Below are 27,333 nucleotides of genomic sequence, written 5' to 3'. Positions count from 1 at the left end.
GATATCGTATGTCCCACGGTAACACACTGACATGTGCATATGAATACTGTGGCAACGGGCTGCTGTGAGAATGGAGTAATTGTGTGAACTGGCTGCCGTGAGAATTGAGGGGTGTACAACATCTTACATAATTAGTAGAGGGGTGTAAAACCACTTGTATGATTAGTGGAGGGGTGCCAATACTAGAGAATTCACTAAAAGGATGCCAATCCCATTACTTGGGGTGTAAATACCGCCGCCCTAAAACATTCAGACCATCTACATCGTCATTAGTAACAACAAGAAGAGCAAAATAAGAACCGCAACGAAAAGAACAAAGACAACTAGAATACCACCAAATCTTTACTAAAGAAGCAGGTGCTGGAAAACTTTACCCAAAAACAATACCACAAAAAATAGAAGAGAGGAAAAGACTAGTGAAACTGACCATAATTTTTTTCGCCAGAATGCCACCAGCTGGTGACCAGAAAACGTGAAACCTAAGTCTGAACCCTTGGCTCCAATACCAAGTAGAATTGTAGAAAGGGGAAATATTATTATGTTTACATGCAATTACATACAGACTCACTCTCCTTAATATTTAAGGAGAGAACACATACTCTGACTGCTACCTACTCAATGTGGGACTAAACCACAGTGTAAACATTATGAGGCTCATATCTCTCAACACCACTACACCCTTAAAAGGGTTAAAAAATCCAAAACCAAACCCCCAAACCCGGTTAGAAATGGTAAAAAAAGACTGAATGAAACGTAAACCCAAACCAAAGCCAGAATTCTAACAAAGCATCCAAACCCAATGGCTCTATTTTCAACAACTCTTTTTTTGTTAAAATTACATATTTGCCCTTTACATATGATTGTTGCACTCTCAACAACTATATTTAAAGGATTGATACATCATCATTTTGACTTTCAACAACTCTTTTTTTTTCTTAAGGTTACATATTTGCCCCTAAATTATGACGGTGAAAATGACTTTTTGGTATATCAAAAATCTATAAAATACATTGAAATATCTACACTTCAGATTAACAAATTTACAATTTAACAACAATTTCCCTAAGCTCTCCAGATCTCATCATTTCTCTACAATTCCACAAGTTGCAAGTTCTAATTCAAGGATTAAGAGTGAAGATAAAAATTAACAAGTGATTTAAATCTACTTCCAGAATTTTTCCAAAAGTTGATTCGGGTAGCATTTCCTTCACAATTTAAATTTTCATTATATAATTATATGCACTCATTTTACTCCCCACAAACCCCGCTCTCTTATTATTAAGTATTTATATTAATCATGTGTCTCTGTAGTAGTTAGATTAGTTTCATTATTAGCTTCGTAGTTTTTTATTTTTATTTATATGTATATTTTTTAGAAAAACAATGGACAGTGTTGTTGTTCCCATAGACTTGGAATATGAAACTGTTTCAAAATTTGTCCCCTAGTGGGAAAATTCTGACAAACCGCTTTTAATTCCATAACTCCAAGTTTATTCTTAACTTCCACCTTAGTAAAGTGTTCCCAAATATTTGACCTTAGCCTCTTAGAGCATTAATATTTCCCACTAGAACAAATTCCGAATCAGTTTCATATCCCAAGTTTATGGAAACAACATCACTATCTATTGTTTTTCTAAAAGATATACATATATAAATAAAAAATAAAAAAACTACAAAGCAAATAACGTAACTAATCTAACTAATGTAGAAACACATAATTAATACAAATATTTTATAATAAGAGAGGGAGTTTTGTGGAGAGAGAAATGAGTGCATAATTACATAAAAAGTCATTTTCACCCTCATAATATGAGAGTTGTTAGGAGTACAACAATCATAATTTAGGGGCAAGTATGTACCTGATGAAAAAGAGTCACTAAAAGTCAAAAGGACATATCAATCCTTCAAATATAGTTGTTGGGAGTGCAACAATCATATATTTAAGGAGCAAATATATAACTTAAACAAGAAAAGAGTTGTTGAAAATACAGGTAAATATAGCCATTGGGTTTAGATGTTTAGTTAGAAATTCTAGTGTGGGTTTGGGTTTGGGATCAGGTTTCCATCGGTCTTTTTTACCCTCTCAAATGGGGTTTGGGGTGGAGGGGTTTCAGTTTAAGTTCTCTTTTGGTTTTGTTAATCTTTCTAACGGGTTTAGGGCTAAATTGTTGGGTCGATCCAGGTTCAGAGAGTGACCTAACCCTATGTATTTTGGTTTTGGTTCGGGATCGGATTTTGTTAGGTCCGGGCATGGTTCGGTGTGGGGCTTTTTCAGGTTTCAGGTGAGATGGACATCCCTACCCCATCTGTTCAAGTTATTAATAGTTTATATCTTACCCAAATAAGGACCCCAACTAAAGGAGGAAACTCTAAAGAGTTCATCCAAATCAACTTATATGGAAATTAGTGATCTTTTTGTTCTCCTCAAGCCAAAACTTGGTGAAAATCACTGCGAAGACATCCCTGTCATCCCATACCTATAGTCTTGAATCTACTTCAAAATTTCTACCTATTTGGTAAATTGAATGCAAGAGATTTTCGTATCTTTAGAATTCCCAATCATTGGAGATTGGTCCCCTCCTAAATATTACATTCCATTCCGCACTAGTCTCTCGCACACTAGTCCGAAACGAGTGCCTCATTGTTAGTAGCAAAGAAGTAAATTCCACCAAATAATTCAATACTTGAGATTTCCCCGACTAATATGTCATCCCAAAAAGATATGGACTTTCCAGGAAGAGAAGTTGTCCCTTTGGCAAAATCATCCCACCCACTAGTGATGCCCCTCCAAAGAGTGATAGCAAAGGGATTTCTAGGATTCTCAATCAGCCGTTTCCCTCGCCCTCCGCATACTTGTCCACCACCACATTTCTCAACGAATGTTCCTACTTTCCAAAGCCACTTACCCAACAAGGCTAAGTTTGTAAGCAAAACATGTTTACAACCCAAACCATCCTCTTCTTTAGAAAGGCACACTCCAACCCTCTTCATGTTATGAAAGATTGGCTCTCTCATAAATAATAATTTCGAGGACAAATTTTGTTTTCCTCCCCCAGAAGTTTCCCCAGTATGTAATATGAGGCTTTGAGGACTTGGCTACTATAAAAATCACAGTTAAGTACCATACTTAAGGCCCTTGATTTCCCAATGTACCTATAAGAACAATTACAGTTAGTGGTCGTGTTTAACTCATGACAAACTAGATAGATGTGTAAGGCTCTAAATGGGGTTTCCATTGCTAACAAGTATCTTGATCTATGATGCATGGATACTGCAATTTACTTATAGCACCGGTGTCCACCACATGATACACTTCGGATACTGCTGAAACGAATCATCGCATATCATCACATAGCTATGAATAATAAGAGGGGTGGGAGAGCACACAAACAAAGATAGAATAGACGAAAAAAGAAAGATGAAGAGGAACTCGTACCTACTTTGTTGCTAATCAATAGTCACACCACCACTTCATGTTCAAGACATATTAAAATAAATAAATAAAAAATGTTTATATTCCCGTATACATACCAGTTTATATTCCCGTATCAAAAATGCCATATCCTACCCCATACCCCTGTCGCCATATCGGTATCGGTACTCATATCCATGCATCATAGATCTCAATGGTAAACATATCATGTACACTGAAATTTGTATTCAAAGTCTAATCAAAACATAGGATCACATGGAACTTTTTTTGTTCCTATATTTCTATATATAAATATGTGTGAGAGAAGGCCGAAACCATCTAGGTCGCACTCTCTTTTCTCCATTTTCTCTCAATAATATAATTTTACTGTGTATATTCATAAATGAATGAGTTTTGAGTCTTAAATAGGAATGGATGAGAACCTCTCCAGCTTCCTTCTCCACCTTAGCAAAGAATTCACCTATTAGGAGCTATATGAGGACTCATGTGGACAAGCCACTATCCTTTAACTTCATCTTGGCCATTGATGTGTTGAGAGATATATTTGTTTGAGCTTGAAACTTTTTTGTACTGTAACAAATTAACAACATATACAAGGACGAGCAATTTACCACAGTTTTCTTCAATCCATCAAGCGAAAAATCAACTTCCGACGGTACAAGTGAAGAAGAGCTGCAAGCTTTCATCTCCCTGCAATTATTAAGATACATTACTCTAGTAGCAGGACCACAGTCCGTATGTTGTACAAAGGACGGACAGATCAGATTTGTATTCCACAATCACATCAGAGAAAAAAATAGAGAAAACTTGAAAAAAAAATGACATCACACGATCAAACATGAGCTTTTAATATCTTCCAATAAGCTTGCCTCAAAAATCTGAAATATAGACTGAATCACAGATCTCTGTGATCAAGAATAGCTATTCCCCTGAGAAGATGGACCATGGGACTTCATTTTCTTATATTAAATTAATTTATCTACAGGGTTGAACTAAATACCAAATGCTTTTCAACTTTTCCATCTCCAAGTTGTGAAATCCAGTGGCTGATAAATGTCCATCCATATCATTGACATTTTGTCCATGTATCTCTGTCATAAGGTTAGACTAATACCATTTGAATATGTAGAAAGGAGCAAATCAAGATGAAAAACTGCACGCAGAAACGACTACTTACCAGATTCCACTAAATCAGCTTTCACTGATAGCTGGCATATGAGAGAAACTTCAGAAAGTGAAATAGAGATCTTGAGAGGATTCTTAAATTCAAGGTCCACTTTTATTGCCTCTGCAGATGAATACATGATATAAATATAACAAACGAGAGGCTGCACCCCCAATATTCTAGCGTAAAGAAAAAAACAAAAGGGTGTTTCTAATAACTTCGACATACACTAGCAATAAAGCGACTTCAAAGAACCCGAGGTAAAGCAGGATAACAAAATTACAATGGAGTTTGATGAGCTATCTAAATGGTTAGCAATCCCTATTGCAAACTTATTGATACTATCTATTGCGTACTTCTGGGCTCCAGCTTCATGGCCGACACAAAAGGTGCTGGATATGGGATAAAAATGGAATTTTTTCGGTTAAAATTTTCTACAAACAATTCACAAAACAACTAGTAGATATTTCTTCAACCAATGTCCTCATAATAGGATCTAATACAATACATCCTGGGTGGTTTTTTTTTTTTGCTCGGTAAAGGTGTATATATTAAAATTAAAATAAAAAAGGATGAGATATCCTTATGCGTACAAACAAGAACGGTGAAAAGAACCGAAGGGGAAAGAAACCAGAGAAAAAGAAACACAACGAAAAACCTCTATGGGAGTCCTCATAGCATAATGGACTCCCATCTACAGACTCAAAAGGTATCATCCGGAACTCATCATAAATGCACAGCCAGAAGCAAACTAGCGCCTTGATGGTCAACACCACCTTCTCCCTAGGCAAAGACACCCCCTCAAAAATGCGGTTATTTCTCTCTAGCCATAGACCCCATAAGATAGCAAAAGGTAGCATATTTCATACGCGTCTCCCTTTACGAGAATAGATATCCAAGTGCCAAGATGCTAGTAAAGCCTTCACCGACTTAGGGCATACCCACGAAACACCTGATTCTGAGACAAAGAAACTCCAAATACTCCAAGAAAAAGGACATCTAAGAAGGATATGACTTACCGACTCACCAGCCCTCAAACATAGAGGGCAGAAATTAATAAGCATCTCTTTAATACGCCTTTTCCTAAGATTATCCACAGTCAGAATCTTGCCTAGAGATGCACACCATACAAAGAAAGCAACTTTCAAAGGGACTTTAGAATACCATATAATATGACTTAGGAAATCATGCAACACTCTCATACCTGGACATTGAAGCGGTAAATGAAGGATGGGATAAAAAGATCTACAAGAAAAATTCCCTTCTTGTCGATGAGCCACAGTCTTTTATCTCTATCCGGTTTTCACATTAGGAATGAGTTCCAACTTCCCTATAAGTGCAGCCACACTAGCAATGTCCCTGTCACAGAGAGCCCCATATATCCCAAGGTTCCAAGCAATCGAACCATTATCTTCCCGCATAAACCAGCGAATTGGTTTATTCTTTGAGTCAGATAGAGCATATAGCCGAGGTAACGTCATCATCAGAGTTCTCTCCTCCAACCAAACATCCTCCCAAAAACGGATACTATCCCCACTGCCTAGGCTGTAGCCAATGTTCTTGAGAAAAAACTTCCTGACCTTCTGAATCCCTTTCCATATTCCGCATCCATAAGCAGTATGAACATGCCCGCTCTCCCAACCCCCATTTCTTTCCCCAAACCGAGACACAATAACTCTCCTCCAGAGACTCTCTCTATCCTCCCCAAACCTCCAGAGCCACTTACCAAGAAGCGCTTGATTAAACTGCCGTAGACTTCTGATACCCAGTCCTCCATCATCTTTTGGCTTGCAAACCCTGTCCCATCGCACGAGGTGAAATCTGTGTCTATCAACGTTGTCATCCCACAAAAAATCTCTCATGACTGATTCAAATTTGTTGACAACAGTGGATGGCATATAGAATAGACATATAGTATACCGGAAGACTCGAAAAGATGCTTTTGATAAGGATGACCCGATCACCCGTGGACAATCTCCTGCTAAACCACTCTATAACCCCGTCCCAGATGGATACAGATCTGTAAGAAGCCCCAAGAGGTAAGCCCAAATATCTGGATGGGAGATAACCCGTGTTACACCCCACGGAGGAAGCCTTCAGGTCCTCCTTTCCCGTTGCTCCAAAAATGGTGTTTTTCCCCATATTAACTTTGAGACCCGACACCGCCTCAAAACAACACAGAATGCCCCGAAGATACCTCAACTGCTCTAAGCTATGCCCCGTAAACACCACGGTATCATCCACGAACTGGAGGTGCGATATCAAAACCTGATTCCTGCCCACCCTGAATCCTTCCAACACCCCTAGACAATTTACTCTATCCACCATCCTGCCAAACACCTCAACCACCATGATAAAGAGAAAAGGGGATAAAGGATCCCCTTGTCTTATACCTCTGGAGCTTCTTAAAAAAACCCGTTGGTGTTCCATTTATGAGAATGGAAAAAGATGCGAAAGAAACACATCTCCGAATCCATCCCCTCCATCTTGCCCCGAACCCCATCCTCCGCATGATGTAATCAAGAAAGTTCCAATGCACATGGTCATCAGCCTTAGCCAAATCAATCTTACATACCATCCCCGGCCTATCCCTCTTCCTTCGATCGTCTATGGCCTCGTTAGCAATCAAAACTCCATCCAGAATCTGACGTCCAAAGACAAAAGCCCCCTTGTTCCTAAGCTATGACCTTCGACAACACTTTCTTCAACCTAATGGATAAGACCTTAGAAATGATTTTATACGTACTACCAATGAGGCTAATGGGACGTAAATTAGATGTCTTCCACTCCATGCTTCTTAGGAATCAACTTGATGATCGTGTTGTTAAGACTGTGAGCCAAGAAACTTGTCTCATAGAAGTCCCAAACCATTTCCATGAAGTCCACTCTAACCACTTCCCAAACCGTTCTGAAGAACTCAATCGGAAAACCGTCCGGACCTAGAGATCTATCATTTTTCAAACTCTTCATAGCCTCCCAAACCTCTTTTTCCTCTATAGGAGTCTCAAGCTCGTTCCGTTCTTCTTCAGAAATGCCTACCAAATCCAAATTATCCACCCGAGGTCTATAATTATGTGGCTCTCTATACATATTCGAATAATACTCGACCGCCCTCTCTCTAAGACTATCATCCCCCTCTATAATCAACTTATCTACATAATTCTCCCTGTTCCTAGCTTTCGCACACTGATGGAAGAATTTAGTATTAAATTGCGCCTCCTTTAACCACCTCTCTCCTGACTTGCGTCTCCATGACGTTTCCTCCATTCTGGCCACACTCTCAAAATCTGTCTTGAGGTTTATCCGTTTGTTCCACTCTTCCCCCGAAAGATTGCGGTCCTCCTCTTTCATATCCAAGTCCCTGATGTTTCTCATTAACGATTCTTTTCTTTTTTCCACTCTCCCAAAAACTGTTTTGTTCCATATCTTGATCTTATCCTTGACAAACTTGAGTTTCTTGGCGAAGATAATACTCGATCGGTCTCCTTCCTGATTCTCTATCCACCACCCTTTAAAACTACCCATGAAAGTAGGGTCAGAAAACCACATGAGCTCAAAGCGAAAAGGTAATGGGCTTCTTACCCCTACCTGTTTTACCAAACAAATAGGATGATGATCCGACGTCGTGCTTGGGACCACGAACTGAATTAAGGGTGATAATTTGGCCCTTAGGCCCTCAACCCGGCCCGACCCGGCCCTCAAAAATGCGTGTCAAAACCCCTCAAAAGTTGGCCCCCACAGATTTGAGGGGCGGGCTGGCCCGGTCCTCATGCTTGTTAAGGGCGAGCTAGGGTCTAGGTTATGGAGCATGGGCCCGGCCCTCATTTGGCCCTTCCAAGCCCTCATGTAGCCCTCATACGTTTTCTTGTTATTTTACATTATATTTATGTATTATACTATAATTATCTAAATTGTATAAAAAAAAATATTAAATTAGTTTTCAATAGGGGATAAATTAGAACATAACATAACATATGCACTTTTGTAATTGATTTAATGATAGGTATATAAGTCATACATAAAAACAAATCCAACCTAACAACATAGTTAAGTATGAAAAATGTAGATATTTTTAAGAATATCATTTCTTTCACCATCTCTATCTTTATTTTTATTTTTTTTATTTTTATTTTTATTTTTATTTTCTAAAGACATAAGAATTAGTTTTGTATACTTAGTTAAAATTGATATTCATAATCAAAGTATGATAAAAATAAATAAAAAATCACAAAAAAAAAAGTAAACTAGTAAAGTATAATTAGACCGGGCCCGACCCGGCCCTCAAAAATTAGGGTCGAGGGGCGGGTTAAGGGCTTGAGTTTTCATGCTTGACCCTACTCGACCCGGCCCTCAATACATAATAGGGGCGGGCTGACCCGGCCCTCAATCATGAGGGCTTTTATGGTTTGAGGAACGGGCTAGCCCGGCCCGGCCCTTTTATCACCCCTAAGCTGAATCAAACATGGCCACTTTAACTCCCACTCAACTAAAACCAGAAATTTGTCCGAAGTCATCAAAATAGGGTCCTCCTGCTTATTTGACCACGTGAACTTGCCTCCAGTAAGAGGGATGTCGACAAGCTCACATCTCCTCACCCAATCATCAAAACAGGTCATACTAGGTGTAATGCGGCTACCCCCTTTCTTCTCATGCGAAAATCTAATTACATTAAAATCTCCGCCCACGCACCATGGAAATCCTCTACTGAAAGCAAAAACATCATCCAATTCACCCTAGAAAAGGGCCAGAGACTCCCTATTCGAAAGCCCATAGATTGCAGTAACTAAACAAGATTCAGCTCCCACCAAACTTGCACACAAAAGACACCGAAAAACTGCCAATCAAACTGTCAGAAACCTCCACTTTGTCCTTATCCCAGAGAACACAAATGCCGCCCTTCGGTGGGGCTCCCACCGCCAGAAACTCAACCCACTCTATGTTATTCTTGCCCCAGACCTCCCTGGCATACCTAACAGAAAAGGAGCACCATGCTCGGTCGCTCTTTATTGGTCGGACGGTCTATCCCTTTTTTTTTTATCAACAAAATTTATATTAATTCCCATAAAATTGTTACAAAAGTAACTAAACCTTGTCAAGAAGCTAATTTTAACTGATTACAACCCCACAGCACACCCAATTACATGAAGCTGTGGCTTATAATACTAGAGTATCCCAATTACACATGAAATTTTGAAAACCAAGTTCCCAAAACAAGAAAATTGACACTCCTAGACAAATCATACAAGAGCTCTTTGATGTCCACCAATATCTTATGAACTTCCTTCTCCTTGTTTTCAAAAGCTCTCTGATTACATTGATCAACATTATTGTCTTAGAAAGATTCTCTGCAATCCATTTAGCTTTTGGAGCAAGGTCCTCAATGAAGATGTCATCACCAAGAGCCTCCCTCACATTCCCAATTATTCAAGGATTCAAAAAGTTAATACCTTGAATAGAAGGGATACGGACATTCCCAATTATTGTTCACTGTGCAAGAACACAGGAAAGAAGTTGATCATTTATTCATCTCTCACTCGGTCTAGGCCTACATTTGGGTGGGATTGAGATTTGCGAGTATCGTATGCTTAAACCGCCGAGGTATGAACACTCCAAATATTCTTATGTTGTGAAAGTTGGTGGAGGAAAGTGTGGATCATTTTCTTATTACATGTCTAATTGCTTATGGTGTTTGGAATTTATTCTACCCATCCTTTCACAAGACTTGGACACCACCATCACATCTCTTCTTCTAAAATATTACTTCGTTCTTCAACTAGTACTTGTCTGACCTTTCCAAATCCTCGGAATCGAACACGTCATCGAATTCTTCTCCGGATTTGTATGTTTCCTCTGCCCTTTGCTGCCGTTCCAGATGCACTTCTTCCCTCCTAGTGTCCATCATAGCCTGAATTTTACCCCTACTTTTCCCACCTTTTATCCCCATTGCTTTCCGAATTCGATCAATCGACCTCGACTTGGTCTGACCCTGGTGTCCTCGGTGTTGCTTGGCCCTACATTTTCGTCAGTTATCTCCACCAGGCCATTTTTCTTACGCCCAGTCTTCAAGGCCTTTTCCTTTTCCTGCACCTTAGTTGGGCTTGTACCATCCTTCTTTGATGGGCCTTGTCTTTTGTTTTTTCCGAGGCTGGATCTAGACAGGGCCTGATGTTGGGCCCTTTATCTTCACACAACCCACATCGCACATTGTAGCCCTTTGGCTCACCTACCTTTTGTACCTTCTCCGATACCTTAGTCTTGATGGTCTTCTCCATTTCAGTCCGATCCGACAGACAGGCAGTTTGAATTGTGAATTTCCAAAATTCAATCTGTTTCACTCTGAAACATTAACTCAGTCATTGCTTTCATCTCTTTAAAAGTACTAACCTAGGACTATACCTCTTCCACCAGGTATAGTCCTCCTAGTACCAACTGGCACAGTCTTGTCACCATCTGTTGAATACAGTCCACCATCTGTCCCACCTAGCACGTGGTTCCTTCTCTCACTTTTCCCACCTGCTTCCCTCATTAATACTCCCCCTCCCAAGTTCAAATTCAGACCCTCCAGTAACCTGGTGCCACGTGTATAGCCTGATGCCACGTCATCATCTGCTCCACCAAACCCAAACACAGGGTCTCTGCGCCATATGACAAGGACTTTCATGAGTTGGTGGGGAAAGTTAAGAAGACGCTTTTTGATGGGCAGGCGCTTGTGCTACATTCAAAGGGGGTTGATTTTGTAGAATAATGTGTAGTTGGGATACACTCATATGTTCAGATATTTTTCTATGTTTTGAGGACCTTCTATAAAGCTCGTGTAGCTTCTTGCTGCATTAAAAACCATAGAGAATTTTATCTATTGTAACACTTGTTTTGATTGATATATTCCCAGTGTCAATGGTTTTAAAATTATACCCAAATATTCTATATATGCACACCAACACCAAATGCAACATCCTGATTTAATTTTAGGGGGGATATGTAATTTCAGATGAATTACATGTACAGTTGTAACAGAAATCAAATACAAGCAAAAACAAAAACATACAATATCTCACATACCTCCTGCTACACAAATACTAGAATCCTTATCTTTCCTTCTGGGTTGCGAGTCCAGCCAGTTAGTTCTCATGACGGGTACTGCAGGAACCAAATCCTCCTCCAAGGACTTCCACAGGTTTTCTTTAACATTAACCTGGAATTTCAAATAAGTTAAGGAAAAAATAACAGGGGGGGGCAATATCTGAAGTCAAAAGCAGACATAAGGACATTACATTGATGATATACCACAAAATCAACTTTTTCTTTTTATTCTTTTCCCCGATCCCATTTTTTATTGATAATTTCATATGTACCACCTAAAATGTTCCTATAGGTGGAAGACCAAGAAAATTTCTTCAATTTCAAACCCTATTTTTCCAAACCACCAAGTTATGCACAAAAAGTTATGAAAGTGCAAAACACATAAAAAATGTAACTAATAAAAGTAACAACAATCCACATTTAATGCCATAATGCAAATAGTAGAAACTTTAAAGGAGATAGTAATAATTAGATGTAGGGTGTCTTATTCTCACCATCATCCCTCTATAAACCCCCCCACCCCTTTTTATTCCTTCACAACCGAGGCTCCTCTTTGTTTTCAATGGATTTCCAAGTTGCAAAATGGTCCAGCTGTGAAGGTTGATGGAACCAAATTCTTAACAATGTTCCTCCCTCCGCCTTTAAATATCCATTTGACCTTTAATTCTATGTTTTCTTGATTGGACTTTTTAAATAATCAAACATAACTGTATGAACCAAATGGTCTCAATCCACCGAATTTTTGTGGTAGGATTAAAACAAAATGTATATTTATGAACACTTGTGAAGTTGTGATCCTTCAACTGCGATACATGGAGGGTGTTTTCTTTCGTTAGCTTTTATACCATGATAATTGTCAGATATTGTTCAAATTGGAATAGATTGAGAAGAGCTCAAGCCTAATTTGAGACAAGATACAGATATCGACGAAGATGACTGGTTGTAGAACACCCTAAATGGTTTATTACCAGTGCTAGTATCATGATGTTCAACAATCTACAGTTGATGCAATTGCTATCATTAAGGATAAGAATGGAGAAAGTTTGGTTACAGGTAATGAATATTTGAGTGGTCAGTTTGTCTAATTAGTGAGTTTGATTTCAAGCAGATGGCGGTGAGCTGCTGCTGGTGGGGGACGGTGGAGGGAGATAGGGTATAGTAGGTAATACATTTTTTTGGAGTGAGCTTATACAGGTAAGAGGGGAGAATATTAGCACCCTCAATGTATTGACTAGAATCACATCTGCAAACATATCTTGAAATGTAAAGCACAACCAACAGATGCTATTACATTTACGTAGTAGAAGGCATGCTTATGCCTTGAAACAAAAAGAATATGCCTCAAATATATGGTTACTGAACCGCATCCACTCACACTTCAGAAACAATGAGATTCGTAATAAGAAATATTTTAAGAAATCAATAACTATAATAACATTAAAATAGATTTGATACAGGCACAGGGGGACTAGAAACTGGAAATAGAAAAGCAACTCATAGGAGGAAACACTATACAGGACCAACAAATAAGACCGGCCACAATTTTTGAAAAAGGTAATAATAGTAATTATAATGAAACAATTTTTTGAGGGGTATTGTGGATGGATGGAAAGAGTTTGTCATCACCTCTACACCCGGTACCGGAGAATCCATTTCCTTTTGGGGAAGACATTTGGGTAGGAGAAGTATCATTGAAGGAGAAATTTAATGATATCTGTGTGTTACGTCGGATTACATGGAAAGAGGGGAACAAAGAGTTGAGTGGAATGTGACTTTAAAAGGAGATTTAAATGATTGGGGAATTGAATTCTATGAGTCATTTTTTACTAACATTTATAAAGGGGGAGAAGTTTGGAGAGGTGGATAGAAAGAATTGCTTGTTGGACAACAAAGAGGAGTTCTCAGTGCAGTCGTTCTATTATGAGTTGGCTATAGATATATTTTGCACAACCTAGAAGACGGATAGATAATTCATAACTTTCTTTACAAAAAGATATGAATGGACTCGATTCCATTTAAAGTGGTTTTCTTTTGTTGACTTGCTTTCTTGAGGAGAATTAAAACCATTGACATCTTAAATAAAAGAGGTATGGAACTATACAATGTTCCCCCACTTTGCAAAGTGAGTGAGGACAGTGTGGATCATCTCCTTCTTACTTGTGCCTTTTCGAAGGATATTTGGGACATGTTTCTCATCATTATTTAAACCTTAGAGGACACCTTCTAACATCAAGGAAGTGCTAAGTAGTAAACTCATACTACCACCGCCTTCTAACAAAGTGATGTTGGATGAGATGGTCCATTTTTAGGAGATTTGCATTAGTAGAATTAGGATGTTGATTTAGCAATTTCTTTTACCGAGTTTAATTATATTTAGAAACCCAAATGCAAATCTCCTAAAAATGGACCTTCTCATCTACATCACAAAGCATTATCGATTACAGAACACTTCCATAGAGTTTTTGTTTGGAACTTGTGGAAGGAGAGGAACTCAAGGATATTTGAGTAACTCGAAAAAGACATTCACAAGGTAGCGGAAGGGATCAAAGAGGAGTTACATAATTGGGCATGAGCTAACCCATGTTTCAAAAGGGTGACCTACCAAGACATTATTTGTAATTGGGACCATTGTAATATAAAAGGGATTGTAACCGGGTAGAGGAGATCTTCTTGGGCATTGAGTAGCTCCTTGCCACTCCAACCTATTATTTGAAACACTATAATTTTATGATATTGATGAATTGAATTTTACCGGCTAGGAAAAAAAAACCTTCAATAGCAGATAGCCAAATTATTAGAAAACAGTTAATGCTTTAAGAATATCAGATAAGGAAACTTACAGCAGATAATGATGCATAGGTCCGATGATCTTCAAAAATGACTTTCAATGAGGGCATACTGAGAATAGGTAACTGAAGTCTGAACACCTCAAACGTTTTCCCCAATTGCTAAAGTAAGCACAAAAGAATGAGTTGTGATTATGTAGAAGTGAATAGTTAACATTTTTATCTCATTATCCAAACGAAAAACACTTAGGGATCTACAAAAGACTTCAAGTCAATGTCGTTGTTTACCTGAACAATTTGGAGAAAGTCCCTAAGGAATAACTCCTGTGTCACAATGGACTGGTGACCACAAACCAGGACTTGTAACATATGTTTGATTGCCAAATCATGCATCCCGAGAACCGCATACCACCTGGTTTAGGTGAGGGGATCAATCATGAAATAAACACTGAAGGAGAATAGGTTAAACAAAGTGAAACTATGACCAGGAAAACTCACTTTCCAATATGATAATGAACATGATCATTGATATATTTCCATGCATTCCCTTTGTAAACTGAAAGAGAGCTTCTATATGCTCGAATAGCATGTTTTCTCTGAATGAAGAACAGAATTAAAACTTCTTTCCAGGCAAAAATCAAATTTAAATTTCTACTGAGAAGTACCTGGTCAGATATGTAGTAACGGCTACCCGATAAAACAAGATGAAATCCATATTTGTGTAACAAGGGCGGATTGGACAACAAATAGCAGTAAGATGCCTGCTCAAGCATTACAGCAGCATGTAGAGAAGGTTCCTGAGAGGGGAAAAAATAACAATAAAAAATCTTAGTGGTAAAAACATATCATGCCTGGCTTTGCATTCAATAAAACAGCTGTGAAGGGTGACCTCATTGGAAATGCGAGAGTAAACACCAGCAGCCTCTTTATACTGATCCCTGGCCTTGAGCATTTCTGTCCACCAAAGACCACACCTTGTAGCATTTCGCTGACCAGAGGACCCAAGTTTCTGAAGAAAACCAACATTAACATGTAAAACTGGAACCGTGTACCACCCGGGGAAAATTGACTACAACCAAAATGAGCAAAAGAAAGTACGGAGACAAAAAAAACTGAAAGATAGGGGCGAAAGAGAGAGAGTTGAACTACACCATAATAACTACACACTGGCATACCCTATCTCTGTGCCATAGGTCTCCGATAATACACTTTTGTTTATATCATTGGGAAGGGTTCCAGGAACAAATATAAATTTGACACTTCAACAAACTCTTGATCGTTAGTGCACTTGCAAACTTTATCTTGGGCTAATAATTTGTAGATACAATCTCCAAACTATTCTCAACATTTCCACCAAATATCTATTTATTTTGAAAATTCTAAACATGCCAAACATACTGTCCAATTACTCTTGAAATGGTCGGTCCAGAATACATCTATTTTCTTACTACATTTGATAATGGCAGAAGTTTTGGATTTGGAATAATTTTCATGAAAAATGTTTAGATTGATTAGGAGATTCTATATACCAAATATTAGCATCATTCAAAACTTTTAAGTGCAAAAACAATCATGAGTTTGTTTAAATGCCTAATTTATACATGCCCTCAGAATCCTTCCTAATATATATTTTTGGTCGGTTAAAGTATATGTATTTAATGGTAATATGAAAAGTTTAAGGATAAAGTATTCTAAATACATCAAGAGAAAAAAGTATGAGAAAAACAATCAACATCAAAAGTAACGGGGAATATCAAGAGTCCACATGAGAGTGCCCCAAAAGAGACTCCCGTCTAAACACAAAACTACCAAATGGAATATCCCTCCACTCCTCCCCAATCAAAGCCCAGTAAGCCAATAAACCTTTGATCGAAATGACTATCTGCTCCACAATTAGACTTTATCTCAAATTGGCTTTTATTCCGCTCTAGCAGTCCAGCCACAGACCCCACATAATTGCAAAAGGTACTAAGTTCCATAGTTTGCACTTCCTTCCAAGAATGTACCCTCAAACCGCAAAGATACTAAGAGATTTTTTACCGACCAGGGAGCAACCCAATTAACCCCAAATTGATGGACAAAGTAGCATTAGACCTCCCAAAAGAAATCACAGGGAATGGTAAGGTGATTGACTGACTCCCCATTACACAGCAAAGTAAATAACAATTGACAAGGATTTTTTTTTCCTTTTACGGAGGTTGTCTATGGTCAGGATTTTTATTTAAGGTTGCACGCCACATAAAAAAAGAGACTGTGATTGAACTTTCGACCTTCAAATCAAATTAGAAGGAAAGCTAATAATCGGACAAGCACGCTGGGTGTGGGAAGGTGTGAACACATGGCAAGATAGAAAGATTTGAAAGAGAAGTCGGTCTCACAGGAGGGACAAATTTCAACCTTACCAAAAGAAAAACAACACCGGCAATATCCAATATCCCTATCTGCTATGCCGAAATCCCAATCGAGTAACCTATATTTAAACGCATGAAATCACAAATGTGGTGATTCTTGAAACAGAAATGGCAGAGTCTCGGCTCTCAGGAAAATCAAGAACAAAGATCTTTCCTCCAACAACTTATCCTCCCAAAATCTAGTCAACCTAAACTAAAATTAGGCTCTCTCAAAAGCCTCAAGAACCCTACGAATTCCTTTCCAGACCCTACAGCCAAGGTGCCGCACACAAGGGCCACAATCCCACCCCGAGTTTATCTCCCAAATCTATACTTAATGACCCTCCTCCAAAGTCTACCATGCTCATCTCCAAACCTCCAAAGTCATCTACCTACGAGGGCAAGTTTAATCTCACGCATTCTCATCATACCCAAACCACCATCCCTTTAGGTGAACAAACTAACTTCCAGTTAGAAATACAACCTAACTAGCAAAAGCCTAAGATTCACAAAGGCTCTACAGGTAGAATATTACAACCTAACCAGCAAGAGCCTAAGATTCACCTTCACAATTCATCACAAAAATCTATGCAACACAATAGGATGGTTCTAAAGAAAAAGTTGAAAAGTTTGAGGTGTATATGGAACGAATTAGAGAGGATTGAGTTTTCCTCGAATTGTACATAAGAGGTTGATATTTAGTGGGATGGCAATGCCATGTAACGCATAAACATAGCATGTGAAAGGGAAAGACAAACATGGAGAAAAAGTGATGTGCATGTGAAAGGGAATAAAGGAACAGAAGTGGCCGACTGAGGATTTTTGTACTTATTAGATATTAGGATTTCTTTCACAAACATCAAACTTCTGATCTGAAAGTCTTCCTGCCCATTTATATTTGTCGAAGGCTCGTGACGAACACTTTCAAATGAGATTATTGATGGACATCAAACTGCAAAAATAGGAAAACAAAAAATGGCTTCTGGTTGTCAAACCCATAATTCATGAGTGGCACAGCAATAGGTATGTCAGGAACATATGTGCCAAAGGTTAGCTGCAATTCGCCGAAGGGGTGGCCCTCCGAGGTGCGCCGTCACGCCTTTATGCTAGAGCAGACTTTTACCTGTGTACCCACTAAATTAAGTGGCTTTGGCAACTAAAACTAAGGTGATTAGTGCGAAGCTAGAAAACCTACTTATAAAATCTTCAAGTATTTCATATTCAGGCATTCATACCAATTGAAAGATAATGCAGGATGATCACCGGGAATGAACATAATCGAAGAACAGTATTCAATTAGTCAACCGCAATTCTGAGTAAAGGCATTGTGTTGTTGCAAGGCAGCACTAAAAGAAGCTTTTGAAGTGCAAGTGTGCAACATATAAAAACTTTCTCATAAGAGCTAAATCTTACACTTATCTTTTTTTTTGGCCGATAAAACAACAACTTTATTAATAAAATAAAATTGGAATTATTGCATGAGAGAGACTCACAAGACAAACAAACGACGATTTGGCCAAAAACTCATTCACTTTCCCAGGCCATTTTCTTCTATTAGGAGCCATATCTAACCTTTAACTATTAAGCAAATCCAACAAAGACACCATCTCTTGACAAAAAGTGAATAGTTTCATACATAACATATCAACAAATAGTTTCATTGAAAATGTTTGTGGAACTTACCAACCTAAGAGCTAGATTTATCAATCAGATACACATCAAAAGATCCTTTCTTTTCAAAGTGCTCATGTTTAAACTTGAGACGAAAAACTCAGGTAAGTGCGTAACTCATAAGTAAAAATTAATTTTATTGATAAAAAGCACAGCCATTACATCAATACCCAACCCAAGAAACACCCAAAGACCTGAACCTAAACTTTTACAGTATGCAACCTCTTCCCATATACTCCAGCCCAAATGCCGAATAGAGCTACAATAATAAAGTCTAATTAAGCTATCAGTTTTTCCTTTTTCATTGAATCACAATAATCCACTCTAGACAAAATACCCATATTTGTTGTCTCAATAGCAATGTGCAAGCTAACCCTGTCACACTATCATAGACGTTCCAATGTTCCTTTTAACATGCAATCCACTGTTTGTAAGGCTTGAGATTGTCTTCTTAAAGGACCACATTCTACATCGCATGCTCCTAAAAAAAGGCCTATGAATCCTAGTAGGTTTAAAGTCCTAAGAGATCAGATGTATTCCATCTAAATTCTAAGCCAATTTACAACAGCCTGTGGCTTTACAAATTAATTAACGATTCCACATTTATGGACCTAGCAACAAGAATACCTACCAAGTACGTACTGAAAGCATTTTCCATGCAATATTCTGCATCTTTTCTTGATTGATCCAGCATAAAGAAGGAAAGTCCCATCATTTCCTGCATGATAGCACATAACAACCACAAAAATAAGAAAGCTTAGTAGTTCAAAAGAAAATAACGGGAAGAAAAAAAAAATAAACGGTATTATAAGATCCCAACATTGAAAGAGCATATCATATGGAGAGAGGGGGGTCTACAGGAATCTACATGAATACTAAAACATCCCAACTAGTTTCCCACCTCTTAGCCCACTCATCATATATCATCCCACCTCCTTCTTAGCAAGGTACTAAGGCCCTGTTTGGTAACACGGATAGTGGACCCTCTTCATGGGTTAGGGTACATTATAAGTGTTTTTCTGTTTGGTCCATCTCCAATCTGTATAGCCTGCTTAGTTGTTGGTTGGCAAAACCACAAAAGCGGGTATAATGGTATCCGTGTGAGAGCATCGGATTACGTTCTCCTGCTTAACTCAAAAGGAAAAACAGAATTCTCAAAGGAAAATAGAAAAATAAGGTCATCTTCTCCATGCCGTTACCAGCTTCTCCTCCCCAAGACCCCCCACCCCATCTATTCTTTCGACAAAATCAATATCACATTCAATACTCACCCCACAAGTAATCCATTCTTCTCTTCAAGTATTTTCGAATAGGTTGAAATCAATCAATCAAAATTTGTAATTAATTTTAAGTTGGGTTTTTTGTTTGTGGGTTTGTGATTTAAGATTGAGTTTGTTGTTTTTGTTGTCTACATTGTGATAAAAGGATTTATTGTGCCAATCAATTTGAAACATGAGGCACTGATTTTGGTTTTGTAAAGATTGTCCTTCCAAAACTTTGTTTTTTTTATCCATACATTTATCCCATGTAGTCTCTAATCCCATACAAACACTGGACAAGGTATAGAGAAGACAACGAAAGTGAGACCAAACAGCTTCCATTCCAACTTTGTGTTGTTTATACATCTACTGTGTTGGATCACCTAAACCAGGTTGGCTACTAAAAATTTCTCTACTGCCAAACAGAGCCTAAGGAAACATTGCAACCCGAGATGATTATATAGTGTTTTTCTTGGTCATATAGACATTAAGAAAGAAGAAAACCGACGTTAAAGAGAAGCTTATAGCAATTATTTCTAACAAGTTCCATTGGAATACATCCTTAAAATAGAATGCATCCCAGACAAAAAAAAGTGAGCTAACCTGTACACCTGCGTATCGTTTCCAGGCTTTATCAAGCTTGTAATCTGTAGAAAGTAGCCTATAGTTTGACAAGGCTAGTTCATAATCTCGCAACATAAAGGCATAGTCACCCAGTACTCTTATTTGTGACTCAATGGAGCTGAAGGTATACCTTCAACAGAAAACCAAGAAAAAAAAAATCAAAATATAAGATAAATATATTATCTTATGTTGCGAGATAATAATTCAAATGAAAGACAGATAAAGATATAGATATCCTAAATCTTACATAGGTCCAGTGGGAGCATCTGGTGTATCGTCTTTTCCTTTCCTCCACCACAAATTTTTTATTTGGTTCCTAAATCCCTTCCTTGTTGCAGAAACCTAAAAAAAAAATCTGAGATTTAATAATGGAGAAGAACCAGAAACAAAGAAGGGTGGACTTTAAAAAATGTACAGCAACATTTATATATATAATTCGATTAAAATGATGAGGAAAACAATACCTGCTGATTAAGCACGCGTATTTTTTGCTCCATGTGAGGAATGATGTGTTTGGAAGATAGATCTTGCATGAGGTCTTTTATCTATTGCCAATTTTCCCAGAACTAATGTTTCTGTCAGAATTTCTCAAAGTATGTGTACCAAAAAACTTGAAGGAGCACAAGTACTCTGTAGCTAGGGTAGAAAAGAAAAATACCTCACTAAGGTCATCAAAATTAAGGAAACAACCAAGATCTTGACCAAGTTGAGCATCAGATTTCTGCCACAAAAGGCTATGTCAGTGCAGTTCTGCAGCTAAAAAGAATGGTTTTTAGTTAGTGGGGGTGGATTAGTAAGCGTCCTAACAGTCAACTTACATATATCGCCCATGGATTATCTTGTCGGTCTCCAGACTCATTTTGAGCTGAGTTGATGCATATCATTCTGCATTCACTTGAGCCAAAGGTACTTCTCATGTCTGATATTATATTTGTTGCCCTACAGAAGGTGGTTGTAAAGTGATAAAATCAGACAATATTCGAACACTTACATTTTCTCAAAAAAAATATATAAAAGTAGATTTCAAAAATTTGGATATTGACTTGCACCCAATCGCACCCCTCCCAACCAAAGAATAAATTAAATAAAGAATTACTAGTGTGGCTCGGGAAAGAGTACTCAAAGGGTTGGAAGCCTTACAAGTGAGTTCAGCTTGGTGTGAAGGGGAGAACAAGATTCACGTATCGGAAGGTTCTTCTGGGGCAGTAATCCCCTACACATTGATTAATATGGTGCCAACGTGGGTTGGTTCTTTTCTTCTTATTTTTCTTTCAATGATACATTCATCATTGCTTCATTTTTTTAGGTTGTCTATATTTTTTTTGCTTAATAGCAGCTTTTTTATAAATCAATTACTCCACCAAAAAAGGAGGAAAAATTGTTGCATTAGATGGCATACATATCCTTTTTGCTTTATTCTTTCTCTTTAATCACAAGATTTAATTAACATGGAAGGATGGTGTGGTGGCCCACCATCCCTGGATCCACAGCTCCTATGTTATTTTGCTAACTTATGACGGACAATCAAACAAACACAAGGGATACATGTTGTTTAAGTTGCTTTGTTAGGTTCACTCAAACAAAGCACTTACAAAATTTATAATCAACAAAGGCTGATGGGCCATTCTGGGCAACCTTCTCAGGCCTGCAGGAGCCTTTTTCAAAGGGCACAGAGCAGGGGGGAGTGGATCTTTAAGCATGCGTGTTACTTTCCTTGAGGTACACACGAGAGATTGCCACTTCTATACATTTTGCCAATACATGCATGCATATATATACTGCTAATACATATGAAAATCCATCTACTGTCATAACTTCCATTCACACAAGTCTATTTGGCTACCAAACATTTACAAAAGCTACAATAATAGTACTAGCAATTTATAATAACCATATAGGAAGTCACCGTTATAGCTATAACAAAAGCATCTTTGGTCATTAACAACCAATGCTTCTTCACTCCTATAGTCCTATATAATGGAGAAAACAACTCTAAAAGAATATAACATACTTTTCTGAAGTGCCATCTTGGTTATCATGAACTAGCAAGTAATGCTTCAAGATCTTTGGATCCATTGCACCGTCGTTAAGGAGAGAGGGAAACTGATTGGTATTAAAAAGGTCAACAAACTTATTGATTGGCTCATTATCCTTTGAAGAGACAACCAAAAGACCTGTAAATCAATTAAAACTATGAGTTACATAAAGGCCACACTCACTGTCATATCAACGAAAAAAATCAGTAGAGCTCAAGGAGAACTAACCAACCACAAGTCAAAAACTACAGTATCAATTACAGTAGTCAAATAAGAAAAAGAAAAATTATTGCCAAAAAGTTCCAAAGCTTACACGCCACAGGATGGTCAAAAGCTTCGTGCTCTGAAAAAGATGAGGCATGTATGAGCTCTTTATTGAAGACTTGAAACCGTGAAGACTGAGATTCAGATTGAGCCGCTGCACAGAAAACCTATCAATAAAAGTCTGTACCATGTAATCCACTAGTCAAGCACAGCTGCAGATTATCGATCCAGGCAGAGCACCATACTAAAACTGAGATAAATGGGTACTCCAATGTTGGATCGCAAGACAGTCTTTTTCCTCTTATATTGTGTAGTATTTTAAAAGCATTAGTTTAAAAAATGGAAAAAGCCCATGCACAAGCTGCCCTATTACAAAAATGATACTGTGCCCACTCTCACAAGGTTGGATTTTCTTGATAGAGATCAACATTACTGTAGGCACAAGGTCTGACATGAAGCAGAAAAGGTGCCTAGTCCAAGAGGGATGATGGTTTCGTTAGGTAATTTGGTCCCATATTGGTCAGGGAGCGTTCGAGATCCTGGGCAATATTAATAGCTTGTGCCAGTAAGAGTTTCCAAGTCCTTTCCCACACCCTACCGAGGGTCGTTATGTTAGGAAAGTATCGTGCTGGTGACACCAAACACTTCCTTGGTGACTAGTCGAGCATTGCTTTCAAAGATAACAAATACATAGCAGACAATGGGTGCTTAGTCAGATCAGGAACCCATATGCTGTAACTAAAAGGAAACTCAATTGAGTGAATTCGAACAGTATAAAACGTACTCTGAAGTAAATTTTCAAGCTGAGGTGGGTCAGAGCTAAAATCTGTCAGATCATTATCACTTGCACGAGTAACTACCTGTTTCAAATGCTCTTCTGCAGCCTGTTGTACAAATAAAAATATTTAACTTAACAGCTTATATTGCTGCAGTGTTGGTACAGAACTACGAGAAGCATATATATAACAAAACAAAGTACCTCAGTATTAGGGTGCCGAATATCAGAAGCGTAATGCAATCTCAACTTAAACTGATGCAATCTATAAGGTTGATCACTAGCTGTTCTTACAGGCACTAAAAAAAACAAATATTACATAAATGCCCATACACAAAATAGATTATTAAATATAAAAATAAAATTATGTACCGTCAATGTTATCGAAATTGCAAAAGGGTTGAACCAATTGAACGAAACTAAGACCATTTGTTTGACAAGATTGTTCAACAAGTGGTGTCGTGATGACCATTACGACTGGTGTTATTTCTTCTATTAACATTTTTCCTAGATATGATGAACTCGTTGCTGCATCCATTTTTTTTTTTTTTTTTTATGAGTTGTGGTGATGAGAATGATTCAATTAAGATCTGGGCCGTTGGTTTTTGTTTGTTTGACTGGAATTAATTTTGACTTTTGGGAATCATGATGATTTGTGTTTTTGAGGAGAGAGAGATTGAATGGAATAGGAAAAAGCTAGCAGCAGCTTTTGTTCTTGGATCTGGCACGTGATATTTAAGTTCAGCTTGTGGCTGGAACCGACTCGTGTGCGTTTATGCCTATACGTATTTTCTTTCACTAGAAAATTAGTTTAGAGGAGTTAGTTATAAATATTTAGTAATCCTAAGACTCCTCTTAAATTTGTTTAGAATTTAATACCCCAATTTGACCAGAATATGGACCTAACCACCTGTTATCCAACTTTACCAGAAATAGACGAAAATATCCTCACTTGGAAACAAATATAACCGACTATCTACCCAGTAACATAGTGGGATACAAAACAAAAAAATAAATTTCACACAAAAAATTCACTTATACCTGCCTTCACATTTAAAAATGCATATAATGAAAAGATGACATCTAGGGTGCATTAGAGTGTATGAATGCGCAGGAATGAGAGCCCTTGGACAATACTTCTTTGCTGCAATACACTAGTACTTGTGTCTATATATAGTGGCCCAGATCTTTATCTGAAAGTACACCCCTCACAAGACACTAGCTTTTCGGTAATGAAAAAACTAAAAATATTATGCCTCCAATATTTTGTGGAGGCATTTGACACTAGTCGTTAAGTCTAAACTCCAAACCACTAGACACTAAACCCAAAATCTTTATAAACTAGACCCTAAGCCTAAACCCTAAACCTTAAGACACTAAACCCTAACCCCTATAAACTAGACCCTAAACCTAAAGCCTAAACCTTAAGACACTAAACTCTAATCCCTATATCCTAAATTTATAAACATTAAACTCTAAACCAACCCGTTTCATTTAATAGTAGTTAATCAAACCCACAAAATAAATAATCAAATGCATTTTGTATCTGCATTTTAAAATGCGTGGTGTGTAAGCATTTTAAAATGTATAATTTATAATGTGGTGCATCTGTATTTTAAAATATATAATTTATAACATGGTGCATCTGCATTTTGAAATGTATAAGTTTATAACGTCCACATTCAGATGAAAACCGATAGTGTCAAATTTAACTTTTGGAGCAATACACAGTACTTTTTGCTAAATTCTATTCAAACCCAAAATCTACTCTTTTTGTTCTAGTAGTTATCTTATCTAAAAATAGTTATCTTATTCAATCTTTATTCTGGTAGTTATCTTATCTACAAGTAGTTATTTTGGAAGGGTGAAAAAGAGAATAATTTATATTAAAAAATAACATGTGGCACCTGGTCTCGAGTCAAAAGCTTATATTCTAAAGATTTTCTATAAAAAAACAATTATGGCGAATAAAAACAATATAGGGATATTAAAACCCAACAAAATTATGGATAGGGCTTTAGAGTTGTTTTTTTTTAAATGAGACTCTCTAGCCCAATTTATTGTTTCTTTCACTACGTTATCCAGCTTACATCTTGATTGAAGATAGTCTCAATTAACAGGCTTAACGAGCCCTTAAACCTCACCTAGTCCATCTATATTCCAAAACAAAATTTATTATGCTCTCACTGATTGGCTAAATTTTTGTGGAGAGAGAGAGAGTAGCCAATACAAGTGTAAATTAAGGGTGATAATATATTCACCATAAATCTCTATAAGCTCAGTAGCTCACCCCTAAATAAACAAATTTCCCATTATGTCCTCTCTTGCCACTTTCATTTATTCTCTTTTGGTATTTCCCATGACTGACAACACCAGCATTCCTCGCCGCCTTTGATACGCAATGACCTTAAACAACTTATTATAGCAGTATTTCTACCTATGGAGGCTCATAGCCCAATGCAAAGGGTTAAGATAACTAGGCCCAAGAAAAGTCTACGGGCCTAGGGAGTATACCACGTGGTGGACCTAAGGAGTACACCATGTGACGGACCTATAGAGTACACCACGTGGAAGAACAACGATGGAAAGATAGGTGGAGAGATCAAGGGCTGAGGAGAGACCGCGGAGTAGAGATATAAAAGGGAAAGATGAAAAGAAAAAGAAGGGAAAAAAAGATAAAGGTCACAAAAGTTTAGGTCATAACAATTGGCGCCGTCTGTGGGGATCGATCAAACCCACGACCGTGTGGTTAAAAGCCACGCGCTCTACCACTGAGCTAAGAAGGTTGGTGCCGTCTATGGAGACCGAACCACGACCACGTGGGAGATGGGGAAGCTTTGGATTTTGCATTGGGGGCAAAAGGTTTGCGGTACAGGGTCAAGTTCGCAGACTAGGTGAACTACGTCCAAGGTCATCTATGAAAATATGGTGAAAAATTGTCAGTGAAAGAACATAGAAACGAAATATTGGAAGCAAGAGCCTCTGAACTACATAAGCAGGTGAAATACACAACAGGTACTCATATTAGAAGAACTAATCCTTTCAGAATGCTACCAACTTCAATGAGAATAAGCATATAGTAGGATATGGAGCCGCATGACTAATATGCTTGCAAGCAATGTGAACCCACTCCTTGTAATCCCTGCCAGCATGGCATCATGTACACTATAACTTTGATATTGTTAGGGTACATATCAAATTTCTAGTTTTATTGATAATTGTTGTTGTCACAACATTGATGACACTAAACTTCTCTAACTTAAAGTAAACCTTGGGAGCTCCTTGCTCATGCTTCTACCAACATATCGATCTGGTGAGACTTTTGACTCCATTGGAAAAGTATACTAAAACACTGTCATTCTATACACATTCCTGCTCAAGAGTATTATCAACTTTCTCAATTAATACCATGTCAGCCAGAAATACTATGAAGCTGGAGTCGAAGGAGAGCCACTTTCGGTTTGGGGTTTTTTGGCAAGACCCTGTAAGACCTGGGTGAAGCGGGAGATAGAAGAAGAAAGGTAGACTCTTGAATCTTAGAATGGTTCTAAGCTAATGAACTTGAAAGCTTTGATTGTAGATTAAAATGACTTAAAAACATGAAATTAAGATTGATAAAAATATTGAAATGAAGATTGATTAAAACATTGAAATGAAACAAGCAAACAAGAACAAGATGAAGATTGAAACAAATAACAAATAACAAGTTGATTGAAATAAAGGAAATGAAATAACAAGAAATTAAAAACAAGACAAAAACAAACCAAATGGTTTGGATCCTAAGATAATAGATGAGTTCTCTCTCCTTCGCTTTTTGCTTGTATACCCCTACTTTTGCCATTTACAGATT

The 27,333-nt window shown here is 37.8% G+C and overlaps 1 protein-coding gene and 1 non-coding gene across 3 annotated transcripts in view; both read right to left on the bottom strand.

The window, feature by feature from the left end:
- The window catches only part of LOC147498045 (Tetratricopeptide repeat (TPR)-like superfamily protein), a 34,926-nt gene extending 10,767 nt beyond the window's left edge, over positions 1-24,159 (bottom strand). The window contains exons 1-20 of one of the 2 annotated variants that reach the window (XM_086560237.1): positions 23,856-24,159; positions 23,688-23,782; positions 23,493-23,592; positions 22,758-22,862; positions 22,420-22,582; positions 21,227-21,347; positions 21,067-21,129; positions 20,873-20,953; positions 20,656-20,750; positions 20,388-20,538; positions 19,157-19,243; positions 15,354-15,473; positions 15,130-15,261; positions 14,963-15,060; positions 14,753-14,876; positions 14,519-14,626; positions 11,658-11,790; positions 4,611-4,721; positions 4,434-4,524; positions 4,045-4,123 (exon numbers count right to left, since the gene is read on the bottom strand). In XM_086560237.1, the coding sequence (XP_086416363.1) occupies positions 4,045-4,123; positions 4,434-4,524; positions 4,611-4,721; positions 11,658-11,790; positions 14,519-14,626; positions 14,753-14,876; positions 14,963-15,060; positions 15,130-15,261; positions 15,354-15,473; positions 19,157-19,243; positions 20,388-20,538; positions 20,656-20,750; positions 20,873-20,953; positions 21,067-21,129; positions 21,227-21,347; positions 22,420-22,582; positions 22,758-22,862; positions 23,493-23,592; positions 23,688-23,782; positions 23,856-24,021 (2,223 nt within the window). In that variant the 5' untranslated portion in view covers positions 24,022-24,159. The remainder of the gene's footprint in view (positions 1-4,044; positions 4,124-4,433; positions 4,525-4,610; positions 4,722-11,657; positions 11,791-14,518; positions 14,627-14,752; positions 14,877-14,962; positions 15,061-15,129; positions 15,262-15,353; positions 15,474-19,156; positions 19,244-20,387; positions 20,539-20,655; positions 20,751-20,872; positions 20,954-21,066; positions 21,130-21,226; positions 21,348-22,419; positions 22,583-22,757; positions 22,863-23,492; positions 23,593-23,687; positions 23,783-23,855) is intronic. The other variant, XM_086560238.1, reaches the window with a different exon arrangement.
- Positions 24,160-26,193: 2,034 nt separating this feature from the next.
- Positions 26,194-26,269, bottom strand: TRNAK-UUU (transfer RNA lysine (anticodon UUU)). The gene has a single exon. It is a non-coding gene; the product is annotated as a tRNA-Lys (tRNA).
- Positions 26,270-27,333: the final 1,064 nt, after the last annotated feature.

Source organism: Coptis chinensis, chromosome 5 (assembly GCF_015680905.1).
Source record: "Coptis chinensis isolate HL-2020 chromosome 5, ASM1568090v1, whole genome shotgun sequence".
In the NCBI taxonomy this organism is placed as follows: domain Eukaryota; kingdom Viridiplantae; phylum Streptophyta; class Magnoliopsida; order Ranunculales; family Ranunculaceae; genus Coptis; species Coptis chinensis.
The sequence above is the reverse complement of the archived record's forward strand: the minus strand, read 5'-3'. Positions and strand labels throughout refer to the sequence as shown.